Source organism: Dermacentor albipictus, chromosome 4, assembly GCF_038994185.2.
Source record: "Dermacentor albipictus isolate Rhodes 1998 colony chromosome 4, USDA_Dalb.pri_finalv2, whole genome shotgun sequence".
NCBI lineage: Eukaryota > Metazoa > Arthropoda > Arachnida > Ixodida > Ixodidae > Dermacentor > Dermacentor albipictus.
In genome coordinates, this window is record NC_091824.1 from 5,572,762 (window position 1) to 5,599,327 (window position 26,566).

The following is a 26,566-nucleotide window of genomic DNA, read 5'->3' on the forward strand; positions in this document are numbered from 1 at the left end:
GATCACGTTCTCGTGACGCCTGCGGCAAACAGGACGTTCCACGTCCGCCACCAAGGTCTGTGAGTGGTGGCGCTGGCTAAGACTCCCAGGGTTCTACTAGGACACATAAATGCTCAAGAAAGTGGATGGGTAAATGACGCCGTGGTAGCTCAATTGGTAGAGCATCGCACGCGAAATGCGAAGGTTGTGGGTTCGGTTCCCTCCTGCGGCGAGTTGCTTTTCATCCACTTTAATTTACATTACTTTATCGTTTCTTTATTTCATTTATTAAGCACAAGTAATTTCCCCTATGTTGTACTCGGTGTCATTGTTTGTTGGCTTCTTATGATATCAGGAAACATTAGGTTACTTTACATTATGCTGCATTAAGCTGCATTCTTTATAGAAATATTAACTGACATGATGGCCACATAACACTAAGCAACGACTTTGAAGCTGTGTATGGTGGTTCCACTGGCAGATATATCACCAGATATATCACCACTATATCACCAGAAAAGAAAGTAACTCGAGCTTTATGTACACCATCAACGACGTGCTACTTGTGTTCATGAACTTGTATTGAGTTAATGAACACAAGTACCTCGGATTAACATTAACACACGACTTCAGATGGAACTCCCATATAATCAACTATACAGCTACTGCAATGAAACGCCTTTGCTTTCTGGGAAGACACCTCCGAATAGCACCACCCGATACAAACTTCTGGCTTATAAACGTTTTCTCAGGTCTTTGAGTACGCATATGCTATGTGGTTCCCAAACAGTGAACATCTCATTAAAGAACTAGAAGGCGTACAAAGGAAAGTTCTACTCTATACACACAGTAAACATAAACTAACAGACTCGCCCACCGAACTACTTAATAAAGCTGTAATCTTAGTGTAAAACCCACCAGTATCAGACCCTTCTAAACTTATATAACAGCTCCTACACAACAAGCCTAATAATGATACCTCTAGATACATCTGCAGAACTGAAACACGGTAAGCGCGACCGAAACAAACATTGAATGAGTACTCTTAATACCAATTGCTTGAAGAGTTCAGTCGTTCCTTTAGCGATAAGAAAGTGGCATAGCATGAGTGAATCCATTAGTAAGAGCTCCTCATTAGATGCATATGCTAGCTCAGTGGGCAAACATCTCTTCACATTACAGCTCTTAATTACTTACTCTGGTTTGTTACCGATCTTAATAGCCTAACACTTTATTCTATAAGTGTTCTTTTTGTGTGAGGCATTATGAGCATGGCTGCATCCTGTTTATAATGTTTAATAGGTGATTTATATCACGTGTGTTTTCAAGTGTTTTTTACTTTCTTATTTGATTTCTTCTTTTCTCAGATTCTTCATAGTTAACTTATATTGTGGCCAAATATTGCATTTGTGATGACGTACTTAATTCTTTTCTTTAGCGAAGCCAAAACCTTTCCAATAACACACTCGTGATTATATAATGTATTTACATTCTGTGTTCGCAAATACTACCACATGTACCTTTTTGAATGAATTGAAGCAGTGTTTTGTGGAATCTGTTGTCATGTATCCAGCGGTCATAGCTGGTTGTCACACTGTAGCGGAGGCTGCTACAGTGTGACAACCATAGACGTAAGTAGGACACGCGAGCGTTCCGATTGTAAACCCGTACATGTCTATATGTGGTGGTATGCATCTGCTTCCACCACAGGAACGGAGCAGTGTGGACACGTAGCACCCAGTGGTAAATGCGACCAGTTCCACCTAGAGACAACAGCCGGTGTAAGGGCCACCCTGGCCCGAAGCCTCCTAAGCACAACTTCCTTCGCCCTAGTAAGGTGAAGGGGGAGGGAGCAGACACACGGTGGGATAAGAGCGCGCGTGTGTCCTGCAGGAGAACATTTTTACGGGCTCGGAGCGAGTTACGGGGTTGGGGTGGGAGGGGAATAGGTGGAGGATCAGGATTAGGAGGGCAGTGTGCCTGCTGGTCAGCAGCAATGTTGTGAGGGTTCGCTGAAACGCCTTGAATCCAGTGTACCTTGACTCAAATAGCTGTTTTACTATTCATGGTGTGTATTGTCACGCAGATTTCAATCGCCTTATCAACCTTCTTGTGTTCCTGAATAACGGCTAAAGAATCAGTGAATATTTATTTTATTTATTTATTTATTTATTTGATACTGTCAACCCCATTGTTGGGGTCATTACAGGGAGGGTGATGTGTCAAGAATACATGATACATAATTTTTCTTTCTATGTAACATACAAATGCACTGGCGCTCTTGGAAGTTAACAAAAGCAAATAACAGTAGTTATACAAAGAAAAGTCAACGAAAGTGCTCGTAGCAACAATTTAGTATACATTCTCGTAAAAGAAAGTATCCAACGCATTTTCAAATTCGGCAGAGCCCTCGTTGCTCACAACTGCATCAGGCAATCTGTTCCACATTTCAATTGTGTCAGGAAAAAAGGAGAAACGAAAAGCATCAGTACGTGTTAAATAAGGTTGAATAGCTCTGCTATTGTTTAGACGATCGCATCTCCGTCCTGGGGGTTGTAGATATAGATCCTTGTTTATTTTCGTTCGCCCACTCATGATTTTAAAAAGAAACTTTAGCCTATGCTTACTTCTGCGTTCCTCCAGAGGCTCTAGTTCACACGATTTTAACAAGGCTGTAACAGACTCCATGCGTCGGTATTTACCGCATATGAAACGGACTGCCAATCTTTGTATTCTTTCTATTTTTGCTTTCAGGACTTTCTGATGAGGGGACCACACAACACAAGCGTACTCCAAGACTGGTCGTACAAAAGTTTTGTAGGCTATATATTTATATTATATTTAGTTGCTTGATGGTAGGCAGCTTAGATGTCGCATCTTGCACAGCGTCGTGGATGGCTTGAAGTTCCATTACTAGAGCGCTGGCTTCCGTAGATAAATAGCGCTGGTGGCTATTTATGAAATTATTCGTAGTACTCAGGAATGATGTCCTTCCGCTGTCTGGGAGAATGGCAGCATCCGTATAGACTTTGCAGATGTTAGCGCATGATGCATCGACGATATTATGTTCGTCAGTAATATCTGTTGTATCGCTGCGTCGTAACTTCGTTGGCTTATTAGTTGTGATGCTGGTGAATTCCCAGGGAGGCATTGGATAGGGCTGATTGTCAATCCGAGAGCCGCGTTGAAAATGAGCATGCAACGCAGCGACAGCCGCAACAAGTAGCTTTTTTTTATTTCACGTGCTTTTGCACGTTGCAAAATTAGCTCTGCAATTGCGTTGAGCTGGGCATGTTCCTGTAAGGTTGGTGTCGGAGTGATGCGGGGCAGTGCTGTGATTGTGCGCATAGCATCGCGATTAATCGTCTCCAGCTGTGCCAAAGTCAGCCGTTGAAATTGTGCCTGATATAAATTCGTGGCTGCAAGACTGCACGCACCAACCGTCGACCTCCGTCAGTACGAGCTCCACCTGCTTTTGCTGCGATGCGACGAATAAGGTGAAGGCTTTTTGCCGAATTCTGTCTGGTTTTACGGAGCCAGTGTGCACCACTGCCGGAGCGGTGAATATCGAGACCCAGTATGCGGACCTCAGAAGCCTCAGGGATTCTCACTGCCTAGTAGCGTACGGTGAGGGGCTAGTTGGTATGACATTATGAGAACAAATAAAAACTGCGCAAAAAAGAACAACACAGAGAAAGAACCACACGACACAGGCGCAGACTAACAACTGGTTTAATGCTCCAACGCCTCTTTTCTACCAACGACAGAGCGCATGCGCACCAACCACAAAGACCAATGCCGCTATCATGTAGTCAAGCCTAGAAATGCCAACTCCTTGCGGTACAAATGTGTGGAAGCCTCACTAACACATTTATCTGGCCCTAATCTCGCGATTTCTAAAGCTTCGATTACTTCACGATGTTTTTTTATCCCTTGCGCGTCCGACAATCATAGTCCTGCCGAAAAGTGGGGTACAAACTTTGCCGTCATGCCTGCACGTCTTGCAATGCTTAGGAAGATGCTGTCCCCTAGAATCATCTAGGGAATTGGCATGTTCTATTAATCTAATATTAATGCAGCGGCCTGTTTGTCCAACGTACACGTTGCCACAACTCAGCGGAATCTCGTAGATGACATTCGCACTACAGGGCACAAACTTGTTCCTGTGATGAGTGCTGCACTCGATTTTCTTTTTCCTATCAGGTGTAACTAAATTGCACAGATTGGACAGCTTACAAGGTGCCGAAAAGAGAACCTGTATGCCGAATATACCCGCGACCCTCTTCAGGCCGTGCGAGTCCCTGTGGACATAGGGCATAACTTCATACTTCTTCCTCTCCTGTGGATCTGCCCCACGAGGCTTTGGGCTTTGTCGGAAGGACTTCAACAGGAACTCGGCAACAGCCCGAAGAAGGGCCAACGGAAAACCGGCCGACCGAAGGCGATCAGCTTGGGCATTCAAACTAGACTGAACCTTATGTGGGCAGGACTTCACTAACGAAGCCCTGAGTCACGTTGACGCAATCCCCCTCTTGACCAGCTTCGAATGGCTCGAGTTGAAGGGTAGAAGTGCTTTTTTCGACCTAGGCATGTACGCCCAAGAGGTGGTCAGGATCGTGAAAAAATAATTTTAAGTCTAAGAATTGCAAGCAAGAGTTTTCAGGAAGTTCAATAGTAAAATTAAAACTGGCAATAGCAGACTTTATGGTTGCTAAAACCTTTGATGCCACCTGTGTCAAGTTATCGTTGTGGTCTAAGTTTCAAGTAATTAAAAAATCATCGACGTATCGGAAGACACGAACGGTGCGGTCGCCAGAAAGAACCAGCGATAGCGAGCGCTCAAGTTCGGCTAAAAGGATCTCAGACAAAACAGGGGCTACACACGACCCGATACAAATGCCGCGTTTTTGCACAAACAATTTATCCTGAAAACTCACAATGGTTCTCATGGTTCTCACTCACGTGTGGTTTTTTCTCTGTCGTGTTCTTTTTTGCGCAGTTTTTCTTTGTTTTCATATTGTCACTGCGCCGAGTCTAAATGTAAAGGGGTGCTGCGTGATTCTTGTGCGTCCTTTCTTGTAGGCCACCACAAAATAGCTTAATTTTGCGGCGGAAATGTCCAACCCTGCTTTCTGAGCGTAGTTGTTCAGATCATCAAGGGCTCTTTAAGCTGTTGAGTTTGTCTAGATATATCGTCATGCATGGACCAAAAAGTGACGTTATTCGCATAGAATAAGAACCTCACGTCTGGAATGCGATGTAACTGCCAGGCTAGAGGTATTAGAGCAACGTCGAAGAGGAGCCAAAACCGAACCTTGTGGGACTCCTCTGTTCGATGTGAAGTGCCTTTCTTGTCTTCCATCTACTCTAATCGCAAATGTGCGATTCTGAAGGAATGAGTAGATGAATCTTATCACCCGCGGTGGAAGTCTCAGGTCGATGAGGTTGGCTATAATGATTTCATGGTCTATATTGTCATAAGCTTTCGTTATGTCTGTTGCTACTACCGTGCGCACAGCGTGACTGTGTGGTGAAACCTGTGAAACATCGTCTGATAAGATAGAAAGTCAGTCTTCAGCTCCCAAGTAAGAACGGAATAGAATTTGAGCAGGATGATATTTATCTTGGCGTTCAAGCCATCAGGAAACTCGTGCGGCCCGCATCTTTTCAGCGAGCTTACAGACAGTTGAGGTTAGTGAAATTGGGCGTAAAGACTGCAGGCTATTTGGAGACTTTCCTGGTTTCGGAATCGCGACAACAATTGGATGCTTCCAATCAGGTGGAACGTTTCCACTCTACCATACTTTGTTATTAGCCTGAATAAGTGCATCGAGAGCTGCTCCTTCCATGTTCTTGAAAGCGTCATAAGGAATACCATCGGGACCAGGTGTTGTTCGTTGCTTCGAAGTTTCAATCGTCGCTATTAGTTCGGCCATGCTGAAAGGGCTGGATATTTCGGATTTGGAAGTTGTGTCAGACTCATCAAGTTCGGCGCAGTTTATAGGTGACCCGTGATCGTATTTCGAGAAAAACGCTCTAGCAGCGTGTTCTGCAAATTGATGTGGCGAACTCTGCACCGCTAACCTAACGCTGGATGCAGGGTGAGGTTGCTTATGACCCCGTTCCATTGATCGGAACGTACACCAAAGCGCTGTGTTTCCAATTCCCAATCCAAGATTCTCGCACCACTCATACCATCGTCATCGAGAAAGTTGCTTTTCGTGCCGACGCGCCTTCGCCGCTATATGGTCAGCACGTGCCCGGCTACCTGGTGCATCGGTATTCCTCGACGCATATACTTCTGCCTGACGTCGCGTTGCCCAAAGTTGCAAAAGGGCGAGGTCCAGTTGAGGTTGTTCCTCGTCAACTGTGGTTACAGTGGTGTTCCTCCGTAGCAGTTCTTGCAAAGCGGGAAGAATTTCTGAGGGCTCTGAGGGTACTTTATCAATCGATGATTCCCGAAACTTATCCCAATGCATGCTGTTACTCGTCGTCGAATTTTCTTTATGCACGTTCTGTGCATACCAATCATTATTGTATGTGATCACTGCCCCATGTATCTGGTTCCACCCACCACTGCGGCATTCCAGGACCCAACTACCACGTGAGGTCTGGAATATTTGTTCTAGATACTGCGGGTACAGCACAGGTAGCCACAGGGTGATGGTTCAACAGTGTAAAAGTGGCATCGCTCATGATGTTTTTCACTTGGTATCCTCCTTGGGAGTTGTACTTGTACGCCCATTCTGTATATGGGGCATTGAAGTCTCCACCCACAAAAATAGAAATTCCCGGGTACGTAGACTGGAGATGGGCTATCCACCCCGAGTTCAAACGTGTGCGCTGTGGCCTGGCGTAGAATGACACTAGAATGACAGGACTTTTCACTGGTCGTGTCAGGACCCCTACAACTTCTTGATTACCACTACACCATGGCTCCAGATCAATCACTGTGTGCGCAATATGCGATGATATATGAACTGCAGCTTTTCTCGGAGCTGAAGCCATTGTAGTAGCACGTCTATCTCAAATAGGTGGGTTATGATAGCCATTAAAAGTGGACAGGGAGCATAGCTTATTATGCTCTTGAATAAGTAGTGCCCATAAATGTAGCTTATTGTATTAAAGCTTGGTTTTAATTTCTCCAACTTGGAGCTTAGGCCCCAACAATTCCACTGTAGAATTCCATCCTGTGGCAGCTGCTGCATTGAATTAGCCATGATGCAGGCAATTCTGAATCAGCAAAGTTAGTTGAGCAAGTTGACTAAAACTGCTGTCCAAACAGTTTGGTTGACCTGTTGTGCTGGACGGGATCCAGGCGTGACGGTGGCATTCACAGTGGTTGATGCGTCACGTGTTGGTCCTGTTTTCTGACGACGCGCAATTACCAATTCTTTTGTTTGCGTATTCGCTCAATCTCTCTGACCAGTGCGTCTATCCGAGCGTCAATGTCATCATGGTCATCATCCGACTGATACAGAGGTTCCGGTAATTTGTTTCTTTGTCTGCGACTCCTTGCCACGTTTAAGAACATAAAAATACAGTTGTGTTTCTGAGGATTTTGCGCCTTCTGCCAAGGGCGTCTCTGGCTCTTCTGCAAGAACCTCATTACGATTGTGTATGGTTACTATAGTCGTTTTTAATATAGCCTTTCGTATCCGTACTGTGGCCTTCTGTTTAGACGGACAATTTATGCTTGTCATATCGTGCTCATCAGATTTACATAGGCCACATCGATATCGTGGTTGGCCTTCTGGTGTGAGCTTTTCTGGATCAATAGTACGCTGTGGGCTAACTGCCTGCATGTGTCCACGTTGAAAGCAGCGGTAGCAGAATATTGCCCGAGGGAGGTAGGGTTTAGGTCGCAAGATGCAAGCATAGAAATAAAACCGTTCTGGAATACATTGAGGGCCCTGCACCGTCACTAAGCATGTACGGCTTTTGCCCATGAATCTAGCTGCGAGTACTTTATGTGTCGTGGAGGTCAATTCACGAAATATGTCAGGGGTGTCTTCCGGGTCAATGCTATAGGCAACACACCTCTGTATATTAGGGCCCGATGCAAAGTAGCATTGCACAGGTAGGTGTTGATCTTCTGACAGCGGGATAGATGCTAAAGTGCACATTTCTGCACATACTGAGAGATGCCAAGTGCACAGTGATCGAGTTGGTAGATTTATACGTTGCGAACCCTTTGTATCTAGTGGTTTCAAGATATTGGTCGATGACCCTTTGGACATATTTTGGGGCTACTGAAGTTATGTCGTAGCATGAAAGGGGGCGTATATGAACTCGACAGGATTGAGAACGGGTGGGCGTTGGGCAAGACTGAGAGGAGCGGGCGTAGGGGAGGCCGTGGAGGAATTGTCTGGGGTGGCCCTTATCTTTTTTGCCGGTTGCTCGATGCGATGACGTTTTTTTGAAGCTCGTTGATAGGGAGACCTCGCTTGGCTGCATTCGTCGAACCGCCAGAGGGCTGAACGTGCATAGGGTCACCATTGTCCATCGCCACGATTGCGGATAGGTTCACATTCACATCACGAAGTGGACTGTTCTTCGGTGTTGCATCTTGGGTATTCGAGCTATCGGTTGCACATTTCGGCTGCATGGTTGGCATGGAAGTTGTCACGCGCAGCAGTCCAGTTGAAGGTACAAATGAAGAGCTCACATCTGGCACAAACACTTCTTCGTCGGGCGAGCGCGGTGGCGCGGCCGCATTAGGCCTACGCGCAAGCCGGGCTTGTTTTGAGTCTAGCAGACGAACAGGATGAGTAGGACAAGGCAAAGAAGAGTCCTCACCAGAGTCCACACGTCCCCATAGGCTTCCGAGGAGCTTCGTATCCGGATAAGGGCGAGATTTTCTGTGCTGTCGAGCAAATTTCAAGGAACCCAAGGAAAGCACGTCTGCGTGGAAACGTCGTCGTCTTCTTCCCTGCCTTCCTGTACCTGCCCTTCCTTTTATGATCCAATAAGGCAATGACAGTATGTGAAATAAATAAACAACTAAATAAATAACAGAGTTGCTTGCTGTACGCTTGAATGGCAGTATTCTGTGACGCCATTAGAGTTAGCCGCTGCACGGGCGCGCGCCACCAATTACCGTTGAGCTTTCAAGGTAGAGCAGCCGAACAGGAACTCCTCCCAAGGTTCTCTAGTAGGGACGGGGTAAGGGAATGAGAAGGAGAGTGGAACGGTGGGGCACGAAGGCAAGATGTAAAAGGTATCGTCAAGGACTTTACAAGTCGGTTACGTGCCTGAGATTTTCCGGCATGAAGTGATGAGCGGCCGCCGGATTAATGAAAATATTGGTCTGAAGGCGGCGTAGTAGTTTGTCCATTTTCGCCAAACCGCGTGCAGGGTTAGGGTAGAGTCGCACGAAGTGCGATAATAATCCAGAATGTCGCTCTAGCATGTGAGGCTCGAGTTGCCAGGATCCGACTCGGGACATGGAGAGGCAGAGGTCCGGAGGAAAGAAGCACGAACAGCGGCATTCACCACCTCATTGCTGGGAAGACCGGTGTGGCCTGGGGTCCAGACTATTCCGATGGAGTGAGGATTGAAGAGCCAGGAGGCGGCCCGAAGGGTACCAACAACCAGTGAGGCGACGGAACCCTGGATGTATCGAGAACAGGCTGAGCGCAAATCTGTGAAAATAGTGCGAGTGGTGGGGTGGGAGGCAGCCAAAGCGATGGCAACTTCCTCTATATGAGTTACAGTGTCGGCTCTGAAGGAGAGGTCATCCACGTGGTGACCCTCGGTGATCACAGCGGCCGTGAAGTTACCTGAGAGGGAAGGGTCCGAGACGTCTACGTAGAATACGGTGGGGCGATCGGAGTGACCCGCCTGAAGGGCAGCGGTACGCGTTTGCCTATGACCGGGGCGTTGTTCGGGATTCATGTTCCGGAGGAGTGGCTTCACACAAAGCTTCTGGCGCCAGAGCTCCGGTATGAGGGAGGGTGGGACCGCGTTACAGATTGTGTTGAGACCAATTCTGTGTAGCACGTGGCGCGCACAAGGCGTCTGCGATGGATGAGTGAGATGATTGACGCGATCGGCTTCCCGCAGCTCCGCGAAGGAAGGTGGCAATTGGAAGTAGCAATGCGGAAGTCCAGCGCGTGCTTGCACACGAAGCGGATAAAGATATCCAGCTGGTGTTCGTGGGGACGACGCAGGCGAAGGTAGGGGGAGGCGTCGAAAAGCCGACTAGTCACAAACGCTTGGGCAACCGGAGGGACTGGGTCCCTTGGAGCCCACCACGCTTGTTAGAGACCCCCGAATCATACGACTCTCTTGTTCGCTGGTGCGTCGGAGAGCAGCTATGGTACCCTTAGAGCAAGGGAGGACGAGAGATGAACCCCGAGAATCCGAAGGTCCTGGACCAATGGGACGGGACCGCACCGGAGAGAAATCTGGGGTGGCAGTAGGCGGGAGACGGAAAGGAGGGCCGATGAGCATTGGAAACATACCAGGCCGCAAGAAGCGGCCTAAAGGCCCACTCGAAGCGCCGCCTGTTGTAGGCGTTCCTCGGTTTGAGCCGGAGGGCCGTTGTTGCTCCAAATTCTAATATCGTCAGTATAGATGGCATGGTGTATCCCCTTGACCTTGTGCAGGAGGGAGGGGAGGTTCTGCGTAGGTTCTGGAGTTGAAGAGTAGGGGTGACAAGACTGCTCCTTGAGGTGTGCCCCGTGTGCTTGGGGTGTACGGGGCGTGTGTAGTGGAATCGAGGTGGATGAAGATGATGGTGCGATGAGAAAAAAAGCGCGGATGTAGTGGAAAGTCTTCTGGCCGATGTCTGTGGTGGATATCTTAGCGAGAATACTACTATGTTTGGACGGTTATCATAAATACGCAATATTTCGAGAGAATAGAAGAGGTGGAAGAGTGTTCATCTTTGTTAAAGACGCATGGATATGTTCTAGGACTGATGTTAACTTTCAAAATGCAGAAGTTTTAGCGCTATCTATTAACAAAAGAGAAGTTACATCTATACTGTGGGGCATTTACAGGCCACCAAGCAAGGATACTAATATGTTTTTGAATGAAGATAGCGCTTTCCTTCAACAGCATATGAATAAAAAACGGTTAGTACTGGTTGGGGACCTAAATATTGATATTCTGCAAGAAGATCAGCAGTTGCTGATTACTGAATTTATTAGCTGAATATGGACTCATGAACGTAATAAATGCCTACACTAGAGAAGAGTACTAAGGAAGCAGAATCACGAAAACATGCATTGACCACATGATATTTAGGCTGGCTGAAGAACCATATACGTCAAGCATGATCAATCTAAAACTAGCAGACCATTTTTTTATAGTAGGTGTTATCTTCTCAGAAAAATATGTTGAAGGAGTGGGTAGCTGTGTAAAACGGGATCTCTTAGACAACAAAAAAGTTGATGAACTGATCAAAAATACTAAGTGGTCGTCTCTATTAACTCTTGACCACTTAAAGGCATACAATAAACTAGTGCAAACATTTCAAGATATATATGATCGAGCTACAAGAAGTGTGACATTGAAGCAAAGGAATCGCAATCATAAATGGATGACTCATGAGACAATAAACCTCTGCTACACAAAAGACCAGGCCTGGCAGAGATGCAGGAAAAATCCGGAAGATGATGAAAAAAAAGAGTTTCAAAAACTACGAAATCTTGTGACCGGAAAAATACGACAGGCTAAAAGGCGATACTTCTTGCACCAATTCACAGTGAGCAATGACGACGTGAGGATGACGTGGAAAATAGCAAATGAATTATTGGACAGATCAAAACACGTCAGTGTCGAGGATACGGTTAAAAAGAACTTTCCTAACCAAAGCCTGCAGACAATATGCGATAAGTTCTACGACACATTTATAACAGCTGCGGAAATACTGAGAGAAAGTAATGACAGTAACTCTGACGTGTACAAACGAGTTCGCACATGCGCACACACGGCCTTTCTGCCACCTATAAGTGAAACGGATCTTTGGCGCATCATGCGACAATTGAAACTGATTAAACCGCCGGGAATAGATAAAGTACGTTTTCGAGGTCTATACATCCGTTTCAATGAGATGAAAGATGTAATGCTAAAGATACTAAACGGCATACTTGAAACTGGCGTTATACCGCAAGAGCTAAAAATATCGATCATAAGACCAGTCTATAAGAGTGGTAAAAAGGACGACTATACCAACTACAGGGCAATCGCAATTTTCTGCGTTATAGCGCAAATAATGGAATAACATATTGCGTATGTGATGCAGTCGTCTCGTGAGAAATTTTCTCTGCATAATCCAGCTCAATTCCGTTTCACAAGAAATAGAAACACCATCGCACTCCTGGAAAAATTTTCTGATTACGTTCGTAATCTTATTGAAAACAACCATGTCGTTTTAGCAATTTTCATGGACCTGACCAAGGCATTAGATACAGTAGACCACGCTCTAATGAAAAGCAAGCTTAATAGCTTGGGTTTTAGAGGTCCATTTACCAGGTTCTTTGCTAACTACTTTTCTAATCGATTACAGTGCGTTAGAATTGAGAATGAATACAGCAGCTATAAAGAAATAAAATACGGTGTACCACAAGGTAGCACATTGGGACCAATACTTTGTAATATTGATGTCACTGACTTGGCCAATTTACAATTGAACTCCAAAATATTCCAATATGCAGATGACACCGCGCTTATACTAGGTACCACCGAATACGAGGGCGGATGCGCGCGCCTCCAAGAAGATGTACATGAAATCATGGAATGGTTTGGGGAAAATTGTATTTTCGCCAATCCTCATAAAACCAAATACTTATGTTTCAGAAATCCACATAAACATGTAAGCCTCGATCGACCATTATACTTGCACAAATCTACCTGGGGCACATGTGAATGTGTGTCCCTGCAGACAGATACGGTGGTAAAATATTTAGGCCTTTTTGTGGACGAGCACCTAACTTGGAATAATCATGTGGGACACTTGCGCAAAAGGTTACGAGCTATGGCAGCTTTATTATATAATTTGCGTGGGAAATGCCCTGTAAATTTAAGAATTACAATATACAAAGCATTAGTGGAGTGTGTTTTGCGCTATGGAATAACTTTATATGGTCCTTGTTCAGAATACAAAAGGCAAACGATTATTAAGCTTATCAAACGAATAGTAAATAGTATATATTATGGCACAGTCTTACAGATGGCTTCTGCCATCTGTAAGACTGTGCCACTGTAAGACTGTGCCTGTGACTGTGCCAAGAAAAATACTCTAAACTAGGCATACTCAAGGTAAGCAAAATGTTTCGGTTTGCAGTGGTTATGCGACACTATATTTCAAGAGATTTCAGGGTAGCTGTCCACAAAGAAGTGACACTAAGGAAAACAGACAGATACGTTAAGCCAAGAGTTTTCACAAACTATGGAAAAAAAACAGGAACTAATATGTCCCAGCGGTATTTAATGATCTCAGTGACGATTTATGCAATATAGTAAAAAGAAGAGCACTGGTGAAAAGATAAGAAAGTGGGGCTTGGAAACAATGCAAATATGACAATTCTGCGTGGCCTTAGGGCCATGCTCCGTTCCATGTTTACTCTTACGTCATGTGTCTAATCTACTTATCGCAGCTTGTCAAGTTATACTTGCTTTTGTGCTCATCAATTCCTTTCTTTATATCTATTATCCTTTTTTATGTCGCGCAGGACGGCATCCTGCTATCTGGTTTTTGTATTGTATATCATTGAGCCTCGTAACTGCTGATGTATCCACCAGCTGCCAGGTCAGCCGACAAGCGCTATGTGCTTAGGCTGACCAGCAGATTCATGTGTATGAAAAAAACGGGCTTTTATGGCTTCCTGTTGCGTCTTGTACATCTTGTTTCTTTCCGTTATTTTGAGCTGCAGTATTTGAAGAAAACTTCTTTAAATGTCAGCTAGCCAAACCGCCAACCTTGTGGCATGTGTCTTTGAGCGTGTGACAATTCTTATGCAATATTGCAGAGTGGGTATGGGCCACTGGGTAGGTGCGCGGATATACAATAACAACAAATGGACAGAAATGAAATTAGCAAGATAGAAGTGAATTTTGCTACAAAGAATTGCAGAAGTTAACATGAAATGCATCTCAGTATAGAGAAAGTATGTAGTGACGTAAAAAAAAATTCTACACAGCGTTGCTTGAGTGGGGAGTGCTGAGCTACACAGAAGTTAAGTTTGCCACAAGAAATTGAAGTCAGCTATGAAGAAGTGAAGAAGAAGCTGGCAACAGGAGCAGTGAAGGGTGGAGAAAGAAGCTAAGTGAGCACAAATATTCTGCTGGAGCCATAAATTATGCCTAAGAGACAAATTAGAGGTTACGTTAACGAGACTACGTTACCGCATCCCAACAACTTCCTATATGCACAGGACTGATTTGTCAGCTTCTCCTTTGTATATTTCCAGAAGAGGGTTGTAGCGCCGAAAAGAGGACACATACCAAGCGAGACGGGACAGGCGCCATTTCCTACTGTTTATTCACCGCGTATGCGAATGAATATAAGGACAAATCAAGATAGGTAGCAAGAACCACATATGCGAGCGAGGGTTTTTACAAAAAAGAAAGCGATAAATGATAGGAGAGGTCCGCACGTATCTCCCGCCCGTGTATCTAAAAAAGCAGTTTCATTCGTATAAATGGAGATAGATGGGGCGCTAACACAATCGCTACTGTTTTTTTTAATGTAGAAGGCTTCCAACAGTTCACGGGCTGTCTGACCCTTACTTCTGTTTAAAACCTTTGCTTCTTTCAGCCTTGCCACACACTTAATCTTCCTTTCTTCTCCGCAGGCTTTACAATGATGCGGCAGATGAGAACCAGTGCCATTTTGTAAATCCCGATTATGTTCCGCTAATCGGTCGTTAATACAGCGGCCGGTTTGTCCGATGTACTTCTTTCCGCATGCGAGAGGTATCTGATATACAACACCCACGGCACACTTAACAAACGGGGATGCATGTCTCTTTTTACAGTCAGTTTTGTTTACCTTGTTCGGATGAGTTTTAACGCACAAGACAGCCAGTTTCTTTGGGGTGGAAAAAACAACAGGAACCCTATATTTTGTCGCCACATGCTTCAAATTGTGCGCTACCTTATGGGTGTACGGGATGACAACCCGTGTACTTTCACTTTTGGTGACCTCATCTTGGTCACCCTTTTCTGTACTTTCTTTTTTCAATTTTCGCAGCAAGGCTTCAGCTACTTCGGTTAACATCAAGGTTGGAAAGCCTACTTCTTCCAACTTCCGCATCTGGGTTAACATGCACCAACTAGCCCCCCAATAAGTATCACTCATTTGTATATATAGTGCGGTGAACCGGAAACATTGCCTACTATCTCCTTGCGTGTCAACAGTTTTCCTCAGTGATAATGTTGGTCGAGGTCCCTATAAACAAGCCTGGCCTCAGCGTGAACGTCTCCATCCTGCTTTTGTTTCGAGCTACCACGTCAGGGTATAGGCCCTAGAATGTTTGTACAGAGACCACAGTAATATTGAAACCAACTGGCTGCCTTCCTAAAAACAGTAAACTTTTGATAAATATTTATCTGGTTTTCGGTTCACTCTGGCCCGATGACTGTTGCACTTAGAACACTGAGCAGAATGCGCCTTTTCCCCAGTATGCTTTTTTCTACCTTTCATCACCCCATTTCCGCAAACCACCCAATTCTTGGCGGATCGCCCACGGTTGGTAAGTGTCACTTGTGCAGAGAAATAAGAACAACAACAACAATAGGACCAGAGTGCACATTGAGCGAGCAGCGTTGATCTATGTGGAAGTGAAGAAGGAAATGCAAATACATTCCAGACACACACGCATACCTATGGAGGTATAGTGAATTTGGGTTACCTCAAGGTGTACAATCAGTGCATTTTACCCGTGCTGACATATGGGGCAAAGACTTGGAGATTGACAAAGAACGTTGCGAACAATTTAAGGTCTGCGCAAAGCGATGGAACGAAGAATGCTAGGCATAACGCTAAAAGACAGAAAGAGAGCGCTTTGCATCAGAGAGCAAAGGGCTATAGATATTATAATTGACATAAAGAGAAAAACATTGAGCTGGGCAGGTCATGTAATGTGCCGGTGGTTAGATAACTTTTGGACCATTAGGGTTAAAGAATGGTAACAAGAGAAGGGAAACGCCGTCGAGCAAGGCAGAAGACTAGGTGGAGCGATCAAATTAGGAAATTCGCGGACGCTAATTGAAATCGGTTCAGGCAGGACACGGGTAATCGGAGGTCGCACGGAGAGCCCTTAGTCCTGCAGTGGACATGAAACATGATGACGACGATGATGATGATGACGGTAAATAAAACTGCTAGTTAGCATTCACCGCCTGCCTTGTTTTCTGCTTCTGGTGCTAAAATTTTTTGGCGTTGCTTTAAAAAAGAGCAATTAAAAAAGTTATGCGATCTTTGAATGAAAAGTTGTACGTTTTTTTCGTCACCCGAACCACTTCAGGTGCTGCGTGCGCAACTGTGTACGCCAGGATGCTGCATCCGCTGCAGAAGCGTTGATGAAAGTGAGGTCATTTAAATTATGTCGCATACAGCTTGAAAAATTTCAGATAGGAATTCTGTTGCCAGTTTGAATAGCAAGTGCAAAACTTCATAGTCAAAGAAATAGAACGCTGACGGCTGCCTAAATTTGCTCGCCGTGAATACGTCTTTGTATTTGGCCTGCTCACTCTTTCATTCTTTTTCGCGGTGTGTTGCACAGTTATAATTTGAAAGTGGATGGTTGGGTGATTTTCAAGCCTTCTAGAGGTGAAAGACCGGATGTACCTGAAAAGAATTATTGCATGGATTCTACATTCTGTAAGCTTGACAATACTCACTAAGGAATTGAAAATTCTTTATTGTTCTAGAGCTGTGTTTTTTTTATTATTTTAAAGGTGTAGGAAACGCGGTGGAAAAAGTTTTCAGTCCCAAGAATTATTTACTGCTTAAAAGGTAAGGGCTTTTATGTGTCGGATTTAACCGTCAATTAGCTTCTCAGTATGGGCAAATAAATATAGCATAGTGTGGATTTTGTACAGTCAAAAACCTGTTAATGCACATTGTGCTTTGTCCCACCTAAAGGCTTCAATAAATTGAAAAGATGTTTCCGCTGCTATTTAGGCGATCGGTGGCTATTTCCGTTGTGTTTTCGGCAATTACTGTTTGCACATTTTGTATGTTGTTGTATTGCTTTCTAGCTCACAGCAATATGCATGAAGTTACAGCTCTGTCTGCTTTATCTTTCGCTTTATGGGCTACACTTGTTTGGGAATGCTTTCCAGCGTGCCGGGGGTTTTTTAATACAAAAAGAAAACAGTAGTAATTAACTGTTAAGAGGACCTTCGCAATACACAAGGATATGCAGCATGACAAACGAACGCAACAGCTTCTTTTTTCAATTTTACGAGTTTGCGAGGCCACGGAGAAATTGCTTTTCAGAAACTAAGTTTCGTGCGCCAAGTGAGTCTTGAGCAGCAGCTTGCAAGTTTTGGAATAATTGGCAGCGTTTTGGAACAATTAGCGTTGAAATGCTTCTGGAGAAACACTCACTTGTTGGCCACGTGGTCCGGCTTGTCCCGCGGGTCCTTGCAGTCCTGGCATTCCAGGCAGACCACGGTCTCCCTGTGGGCCTTGTGGTCCGGGGCTCCCTGGATGGCCCACTAGACCTTCAGCCCCAGCTTCACCCTTGGCGCCAGGGAAACCAAGAGGTCCGGGAGGGCCAGCTGGCCCCGGAACTCCGACCCTGCCAGTGTCACCGGTAGCGCCCTGCAAAAAGGGCCATCATAATCCGCACTTTCACGGGCTAGAATGGATGGGGACAACAAGACGGGGAGCTAGGCGACTTTTTCTGTATAAAGCTGCAAAGTGTATTGGTGGAGCTCAAACGTTTTACTATTCCGATGGACAAACATTTTGTACACTGGAGGCGTTGTGCCATATTTTTAGTAACGCTTCAGGTGGTTCCTAGATCCTAAATGCGAACAAGAATGCTTCAGAGAGGCCGATAGGCAACTGAGCTTCTCCCATGTACAAGCTCCGGTGGTATCCTAATGAAAACCAATACATTTTTTTTAAAAGTAACGAATAAAAATGGTCAGCTTGACGGTCTGCGCAGCGAACAGTCAGAACTTCTTGTTAGTGATTTCTTTTTTTAGCAAAATATGCCGAGAAAGCTATTGGCATTGCTAAAATAAAATATGATTCCGTCAAAGCAACACCTGCGTTGTTTGTTTCCCGAAGGCATTAGTTGCGCCCCAAGCTACCATTTTCGGCGTTACTCATGAGGCAGGAAAACACAACACACAGAAGCTACCATTACGATATAATCTTGAGAGGAGTATTCAATCGGCACTAGCTGGTTGGCACTAGTTCAGCTACACAGCACAAAAACAGGCTTCCGCCTATCTCGAGCGTTCACTCATGTCGACATCTTTGTCCTCCTCATATCCTATACCGCGGCAATACACCACTGCGCAAAAACTAGGACAGATGGGCAGAAAGACACGCACATGCACCAGCGCTTACTCACAACTCTCGCTGGCCTGTGTACCATTCTCCCCATTCGTGATGTTTTTTTTTTTGCGTTGTCTCATATCGGACTTAGGAAGCACCAGCTCACCAAAATCAGTTTTATATTACCGCAAATCTTGTGTCATGGAAGAAACTTTATTGCGCTTTTCGGCATGCTCTACAGCTTTTTCAAGTAACGTTATACCAAAAGGGGCACGCCCAATTTGTATGATTCAGAATCAGAATATATTGTTACAAGTTCGGTCAAATTTAGTATGCAGATGGAAGTCCCATAGTCGAAGACTGTATCGAGACCTCCTGTAGCTAAGTGAGCTTAAATTAGCGAAGCCTAGCTAATCGCACAACAGAAGTCACGGTTGTGCTTTTCTTGTTTGTGTCGATATAAATCCTGTTTCTTAAAACAAACATCTAGTTGGAAGTTAGCGCCTGTCCGTCGTACATGTTCTTCTTTTAGTCCGCGTCAATGCAGCGCTCATTTCTTTTCTTCACGATACGCTCTGTACAATAATTAGCCCAGTTTATTGTCAGAAATATCTTGCTGTAATCTATAAATCATTTTACTTCTCGAATATTTCAATGGGTACTCATTTCAATAATATTCCTACGGAAGGATAAAAGACGAGAAAGGAAGAAATAGATCGCGAGACGCTGGCTGCTGGGTGTTGTTGCTGGTCAGCCATCTTAACCACATTGAATGTCCTTGAATATATATTGTAAATACAGTCTCTCAAGCAACACTCGAATGACAACTACAGCATTATGCGCGGTCGTCCACTCCAAACGCACAGGTGAACTGGGTTTGCAGTTTCCACTTCACTACTTCCAATGTGTACGAACCAGGGCACAGCCTGCGATAAAGCCGAGTTACTTCTACGCCTATGGTTGCAACTTCAAATAGGGGACTGCTTTCCAAACTTGGGATTGCGAACTTTCCAGTGGAATCACCCATTTCTGTTTGAGCGTCTGCATTATGCACAAGTACAGCTTTCTTTTCGAGACAGTTGCTGGTTGGGCTAGTTGGTACATGATTGTGCCACGAGAATACCAGAAAACTTGAAAATTGGCAAAATTCGAGAAGCAGACATGGACAAAGCGACAGGAAGGTAGGTGTAACCCTTTTCTGGTCGCTTTTTCTATGTCTGCCTTTCTATTTTTTTTTTCACTTTCTGTTTTCAAGCCCTTATCCGTCTTCAAGGTTTACCCTTTATAGAGATCGTTGGTGCTCGCATGCATTGGAGGCGCGACGATCGCATCATACATGCCTTCGGTGGTGCAGAATTCACAATAACTTCAATAAATTTTATTATTCGAGCAGTATCGCGTGCCCCAGCGACAATAGCGATAATCAGGTGAAAACTAGCCAAGCTAATAGTAGAGAAAAGACGCCTAGAACTACAGGACTTTTGTATCCTTTGCATGCGACACGTTATGTGTTGCGTGTTACTTGATGCTTGAGGATCGCCACCTCGCATGCGCCTCGTACGCCGCAGGTTGCAGCGACTGCGCAACAACATACCTTCGCCCAGAGGAGCCGCCCACTTTGATGTGAATTTTTACTTCGTGTTTGCTATCTATAGTGGCAGCAACGAATAAATGGTAAAATTACCGATGGTTTCCTACTCTCTTACGCTGAGGACAAAGTATAAAGATGTTTCCGCCGCTGTGACAGAAATATGCTGAATGTCTTGACGTTGGTAGTCATATACAGGCGGTACTGAGCCTGGAAAGGGAAAGTGTTTTCACATCGAACTAGCAGACGACGCAGCAGCAATAGCATTAGTAATGCGTTGGCAATGCAGAACGCTGTAAAATTGTAACGCTGACAGCATCACTTATTTATTCCTACATTCTAGAAGAGTACGCGATGAGAGTATATAGGTGCTTGATCTCTGCATATAACTACTGCGGCTCACTCGGCAAGTGGTGCATGTGCCTGACGTATCACTTGTTATGGTAACTTATCACCTATAGCGTACCGAGCAAATCTAAAGCCCAGACCACACGTACGCTTGCGGACGCGCGCAAGCTCGCGTTCACGCGCCCACGCATTCGTAGACGGTGGGGCATGGCTCGTACGCGTCGAAACGCGGCGTGATCTCGGGGAGCAGCTCCGCTCCATTCGCCAATACACTTCGACGTGACCCGGCGCGCGCACGCGCGGTGGTTGCGCTACGTCACGCCAGGTCGGCTATGCCGCATCAGGCCTAAATCCGTCCCCCTACAGTACAACGCCGCGCCTCTGCCGCAGCTGGAGTAGCGCGTGCGCAGAACACCGCGCCGCTCCGTGGCGCCTGCCGTGGAACATAGCGATTGCGACCGCGGACCGGACTGTTGCTCGGCAATGGCACCGATGCAGACACATTCCGCAAGACGAAATTAAGCAGGAGACACACGGTACGATTCGGCGTCCGATCCACGTGCGTCATACTACAATTCGGGGCACACGGTGCGTGCATCCGAAAGATTGAGCGGCGCGTAAGCTCCGCCCAGATACAGCCCCCCAGCTTCACTTCATATCCACATCGAGAAACACAATACAAACAACTCTGCACAACACTGTTTCGCTTTACGCAAATACTGTCAATAAAATTATGCCCCTGCGAGTGACCGAACATTTCACGACGGCGCGTTGTCTACTGACGGCTCTGCCAACAACCAGTGATAGGGCCGGTAGGCCTAGCTAGGCGGACGCTGCGGCCGACGGCGCTGGCGATCCAACGCGAGCTCGTCAAAGAGCGCTTATTTTTGCCAAAACAAATAACACTTTACATTTAGGTCGCCCGTAATTAAATACAATCGTTTACTCGATGCATTCGTTGCGAAGGACAAACGTGCAAGCGAAGCGAGCAGCCTCGCTCAGACGGACGGTGTGTGCTGTCTGCCGGTGAAGTGCCCTCGCGTCACGGCTCCCGATCTCGCCAGTAGCTTGGTGCTAGTGTATTAAGCGCTGCTTTGCATAACAGGCAGACGTTCGAGATAATTTTACTGAACTGGTAACTATTTCGTGTCGGAAACAAACGGCAGCAGGCAAGGAAAAAAAAATAGACTGCGAGAAACCGGCCAGCCAGCGCCGCCTCCGTGGAGGGAACGTCAGAGAATGTCACATGCCAGCCGCGCTGTCATTGGCTGCGGCCAAACGACGGTGCGGTTGTCGGACGCGTCGGTCGGTGAAAATCTGCCCGGTTTGTCCCACGCCGGACGTCCGATCCGGCGCTTCGGCACGGCAAAACACCTCGATTCAGGCTGCCGTTCCGGTGCTTCGGACGCCGATCGGACACCGAATCGCACCGTGTGTCGCGTGGTCTTCGTCGAAAGAGGAACAGGTCTCTCTACATATCCCAGACACGTAGCCACTGCCACTCCTTTTCGTCGCTTCAACAGCTTTCAGTGCACGAGCATAGCGGTCCCTCAGCCGCTTCCATAGTTTCAGGCACTCTTCGACTGAAACATGGAAAACAAGACAAACAAACAGGCACTGAAGGAATAGCATATCCAGAGATGTATACACACACACGTGCGTAGCACTGACGCTCCTGTTGAGAGGCCAGAGTACATGCGTATCTGCTCCCGCGCGTTGTTTTCCCGCTCAGCATCCCAGTAGTCCATTCTTTTGGTGTCGTAGACACACGGGTGTTGCTGGACGACGTCCAGAAACCTTTCGATTTTGGATCCGCACATGTCGGGCACGCTTTCTTGCGAAGAGGCCATCTCGTTCTGGCTCAGCCTGCCGAGTAGTGAGTCTCTACCTCGACGAGAGAGGGCGCTAGGCGCTAACTTGCTCGGCGCGGTAGCGCCTCGGTTGACTCGCGACGGCACGCCTAGCTACGCAGCTACGGCGCGAAACGTCCAACTCTCGGTGAAGCAGATTTATATCATTCAAGACAGTGGTTCTTCTTTCCTTTTTACGCTGCTCTAACAACTATAAAAATATTACAATTACGTTTATATAAATTGAAGCATTTTGAAACACTGTCGATAACAAAGTACGAAGCGGTGCCTACCAAGGCGTCTGTGAGTGAGCCCAGTGAGCGCGCGCTATCGCGCGTCTTTGTGCATGCAAACCGCCATTACTCGCGAGACTCGGCAGGCGCTAGGCGCGCGGACGCGAGCTTACGCGCGCCCGGAAGCGTACGTGTGGTCTCGGCTTAAGACGGTGTAGGGTCGTGCGTGACGTTTCTGTTAGCGTAATTACATGATATCAATCCTCGCAAAGTTATTTCAAATGCCTCAACTATATATATATATATATATATATATATATATATATATATATATATATATATATATATATATATATATATATATTGGCTATGGTGTTAGGCTGCTGAGCACGAGGTCGCGGGATCGAATCCCGGCCACGGCGGCCGCATTTCGATGGGGGCGAAATGCGAAAACACCCGTGTACTTAGATTTAGGTGCACGTTAAAGAACCCCAGGTGGTCAAAATTTCCGGAGTCACCCACTACGGCGTGCCTCAAAATCAGAAAGTGGTTTTGGCACGTAAAACCCCATATATTTTATTATTATTATGATTATATATATATATATATATATATATATATATATATAATATATATATATATATATATATATATATATATATATATATATATATATATATATATGTGTGTGTGTGTGTGTGTGTGTGTGTGTGTGTGTGTGTGCATTGCAACAATTAGGTTCTTTGTCGCTCTCCGTCTGTAGTCCGAGGTACGATATCAGCGTAGGCGGAGCTAGACAGTGCACATGCGATAGATAGCGGTGGATGAGAAAACTTGAATACCACTGAGCGCAAGGGTTCATTCAAATCTAATGGCCTTGGTCTTGTTGAATGATGCAAATGCTGAATTCTGCACTGTCTATTTCGCCGGTGCGTGCTATGCCATGATTATTGGTACACATTATCAATATATTTCCTGATTCACTTGCAGTTTGTTGAAAGACATTGTCACTATTAGTTACTTTTTGAATGGTGCTGTTTTCGCAGTCACTGAACTTGAGGCAAGAAAACCTTTAAGAGCCGTGCAGATTTTACGCAGTTTTGTCGTCTCCCTGCCATTCCTATAGGGGAAGCAATACCGCAAAACACTTAGTCACGATTACCTCGATGGAAGAAGTAGTGGACGTGTCTCACATGTGCTCCTCGATTTTTCGGCAAAAGGTGCGGTAATTCACCAAAGTCATGCAAGTTCTTACACAACGGCATCCGTGAAGTTACTAGGACCGTGTGGATGCCAAAATTTGAGGTTGGAAACTATTGGTTTCCGATTTAAGAGGATTTTTTCTACGAGCACAGTGTCGCTGCGAGCTAAGCCTAAACAAAGCAGGACCTTGCGGCCATGCTTAGCCGTGCTCCGGTGGGGCCATCCACCTTGCCGGGCACCTATAAGCGAAGTGCTTCAAGAAAATGGCGTCCGCTATGCGTGTAGAAGTGGTGGGTGAAGAATATAGCCGGAGGAAGTTTCCGAGAAGTTTTGCTGGCACTTCGCTGGGGGAGAAGACCCAGGAGCAAGAGAGCAAGCTAAATCTAACACCGGTCAACGGGGGCCCGGGGGCTGCCGGGCATCGTCGCCCGCAGCGGAAAAATTTCAAGAGCAAGCTACTCAAGGCAGCGAGGATGCCAGTGTTGCCGAGGCAAGATATCAAGATCGTCATGCGTCCCAGGGGAGGTCTGAACCTTGAGGAAGTATCTAGATTCGAGATCAGCCGAGTCATCGTCGCAGCTGCGAACGTGAATGGGGAGGAGGTGACGCAAGATGCTATCTGCCCGAACAAACAGCAAAACATAGTGCTTATCAGTGCGCCTAAGCGAGAGAATGCAGAGCGCTACTCGGCACTCAGATGCCTCCCTGTCCACGGCACGGTACACGAAGTCAGCGCCTACGAGACTGCCCCTCATGGCACCGTTAAGGGTGTCATCAGGTGTGCCCCGATGACGGACACTATTCAAGACATCAACGACTAAATCATGCAAGAGTATAATCCTACTGCTATGCAAGCCAACGGCATAGGCAAGACGCATTCGACTGCGCCAAGGTCCCGAACTACATCAGATATGGCATTCTGCTGGTCGAGTGTTCGCTGCATCTCAAGTAGATCGATATGTGCTACTGGTGTGGTCACCTTGGTCACCGGATGGACGTTTGTCCTAACCCCAAAGACAAGATATGCCGTGATTGCGGCATGAAGAATACCGAAGAAAGCCATGTTTGCAGTAACCCCAAGTGGAGCCTCTGCGGGGGCAACCACCACACCGCGGACAAGGAGTGTACAGCGAGATTCAAGACGCCATACATCGTTCGTAAACGGCGTTGCGAACGTCAGCAACGAGAAGCGGTGCAGCAGCAGCGGCAGCAGCCGAAGGGGCCAGCGTGGCAGCAGACAGCGTGGCAGGCGCCGGGCGGGCGTCGCAGCCGCTCCCAGACAAGGCGAGGGAGAAGCACGAGCCATATCAGGTCACCATCGGCAGCTGGGGCTCGCAGGCGCGAAACTCGTTCGAGGTCCAAGTAGAAGACCCACCGGAGCAACGGCGCCGAGAAACAGGTGAGCTGGGCAACGGGGTTTCCCGTCGCTGTTGACAATAGCAATTGCCCTCCACTCCGCTCCTCCCACCCTTCGAAAGACAACGAGTGTAGACACTGGAACTCAAGGTTATGATAGAGAAGCAGAATAATCAGGTAAAGGCAATGATGGAGCGTATCGAGACGCTCAGCAGAACAAAGAACAGTGATCATGATGTCAGTGCAGTTAAAAGTGAAGTACCCAAGAGAGACACAACCAGCATTGCTCCGGCGGCGACGAAGCCGATCACGCCACCGGCGCTGATCACGTCCTCGGCGTTGATGCAGTCAGTGACGCAAGCTCCACAGACAGAAACGGCAGTTGTTGCCATGGAGGAAGAGAAGGCCGATGCCGCTGTTCCTCCGACAATGAGCATGCTTACGCAAATCTCCAGTCAAGTTTATCAAATGCCTGCGTAAGTGAACGGTCTAGCAATAAGAATGGATAATATGGAGACCAAATGCAGCTAACCCTTAGAAAAAAAATTATTGCGAAGGCATTGAATTATTGTTGATCAATGTTGACTTTTCTATTGAGGAATTATTGAAAGTTTGTTGCAGAATTGTTGCGTTGCATGTTGAGGGCTCTTGAATATTGGCCACTGAAATTTAATTGAAACACCATTGGGTACCTCAATGTTGAATAATTGTTAAGTTACCATTCGAAGTCCGTTGTGCTTAGACGGCCCGTTGGGTTTGCTTTGTTGAATGATTGTTGGGTTACCAGTGATTCTGCATTGGACTGGCGTGGTGTGTCCAAAGTGGGCCCAAAACGAAGCTACACCGGTTACAATCACGTGCGCACACCCCAGAACTCACACACACACCCGAACTCTACCTTGACGCTTGTAGCGCCACCTAGAAATATAAATTACTACTATTTTTTATTTTTACAAAAGGAACGCTTCTAAAATAGTTTGTAGCACTTTGCAGATGACGAGGTGGCAAGTAAGGTATGATAACAGTCCGTTACCTGTATTTCTTTCCTTTTTCTTTGGTGTTCTTCTATTTAACTGAACATACGAGACCTGCAGGCTTGGGAGATGGGAGGACAGTACGGCGAGGCTCAAATAAATCGCATGCTTCTTGCAAGGCGACACTCGGGATAAGCCGCAGATAGATCAATTAGCTGTGATACTGTTGCAGCTGTTGCTGAATGCGAAGCTCTTTGAAGTCAATGGTTATACCGGCTGCGCGCTGCGATCTCAAAAGTTGCATTCGTTCTTTGATCTCTAGTACAACAGCCACTGGACAAAAAAACTATATTTGCTTTACGGACAGAGGGTACGTCGCGGGAAATTCGAAGACCTCGCACGTGTATGTTTGTAGCGTCTGCGCGCTTGCATCCTACGGTTCCCAGTGCGTGTCCGATGCTCGAAGGTAATGTCGTCGCGTGTCGGCACCTGTCTTATCGCCGGCCGCGCTGCCACCATGTCTACTTTTGGGGAACTCCAAATGCGCGAAGTCACCGTGCTTGCAA

The 26,566-nt window shown here is 46.3% G+C and overlaps 1 protein-coding gene across 1 annotated transcript in view; it reads right to left on the reverse strand.

The window, feature by feature from the left end:
* LOC139059024 (collagen alpha-1(II) chain-like) overlaps nt 1-26,566 on the reverse strand; it is a 1,291,347-nt gene that overhangs the window by 215,396 nt on the left and 1,049,385 nt on the right. Inside the window, exon 35 of the mRNA XM_070536814.1 lies at nt 17,546-17,761. Coding sequence (XP_070392915.1) covers nt 17,546-17,761 — 216 coding nt within the window. The remainder of the gene's footprint in view (nt 1-17,545; nt 17,762-26,566) is intronic.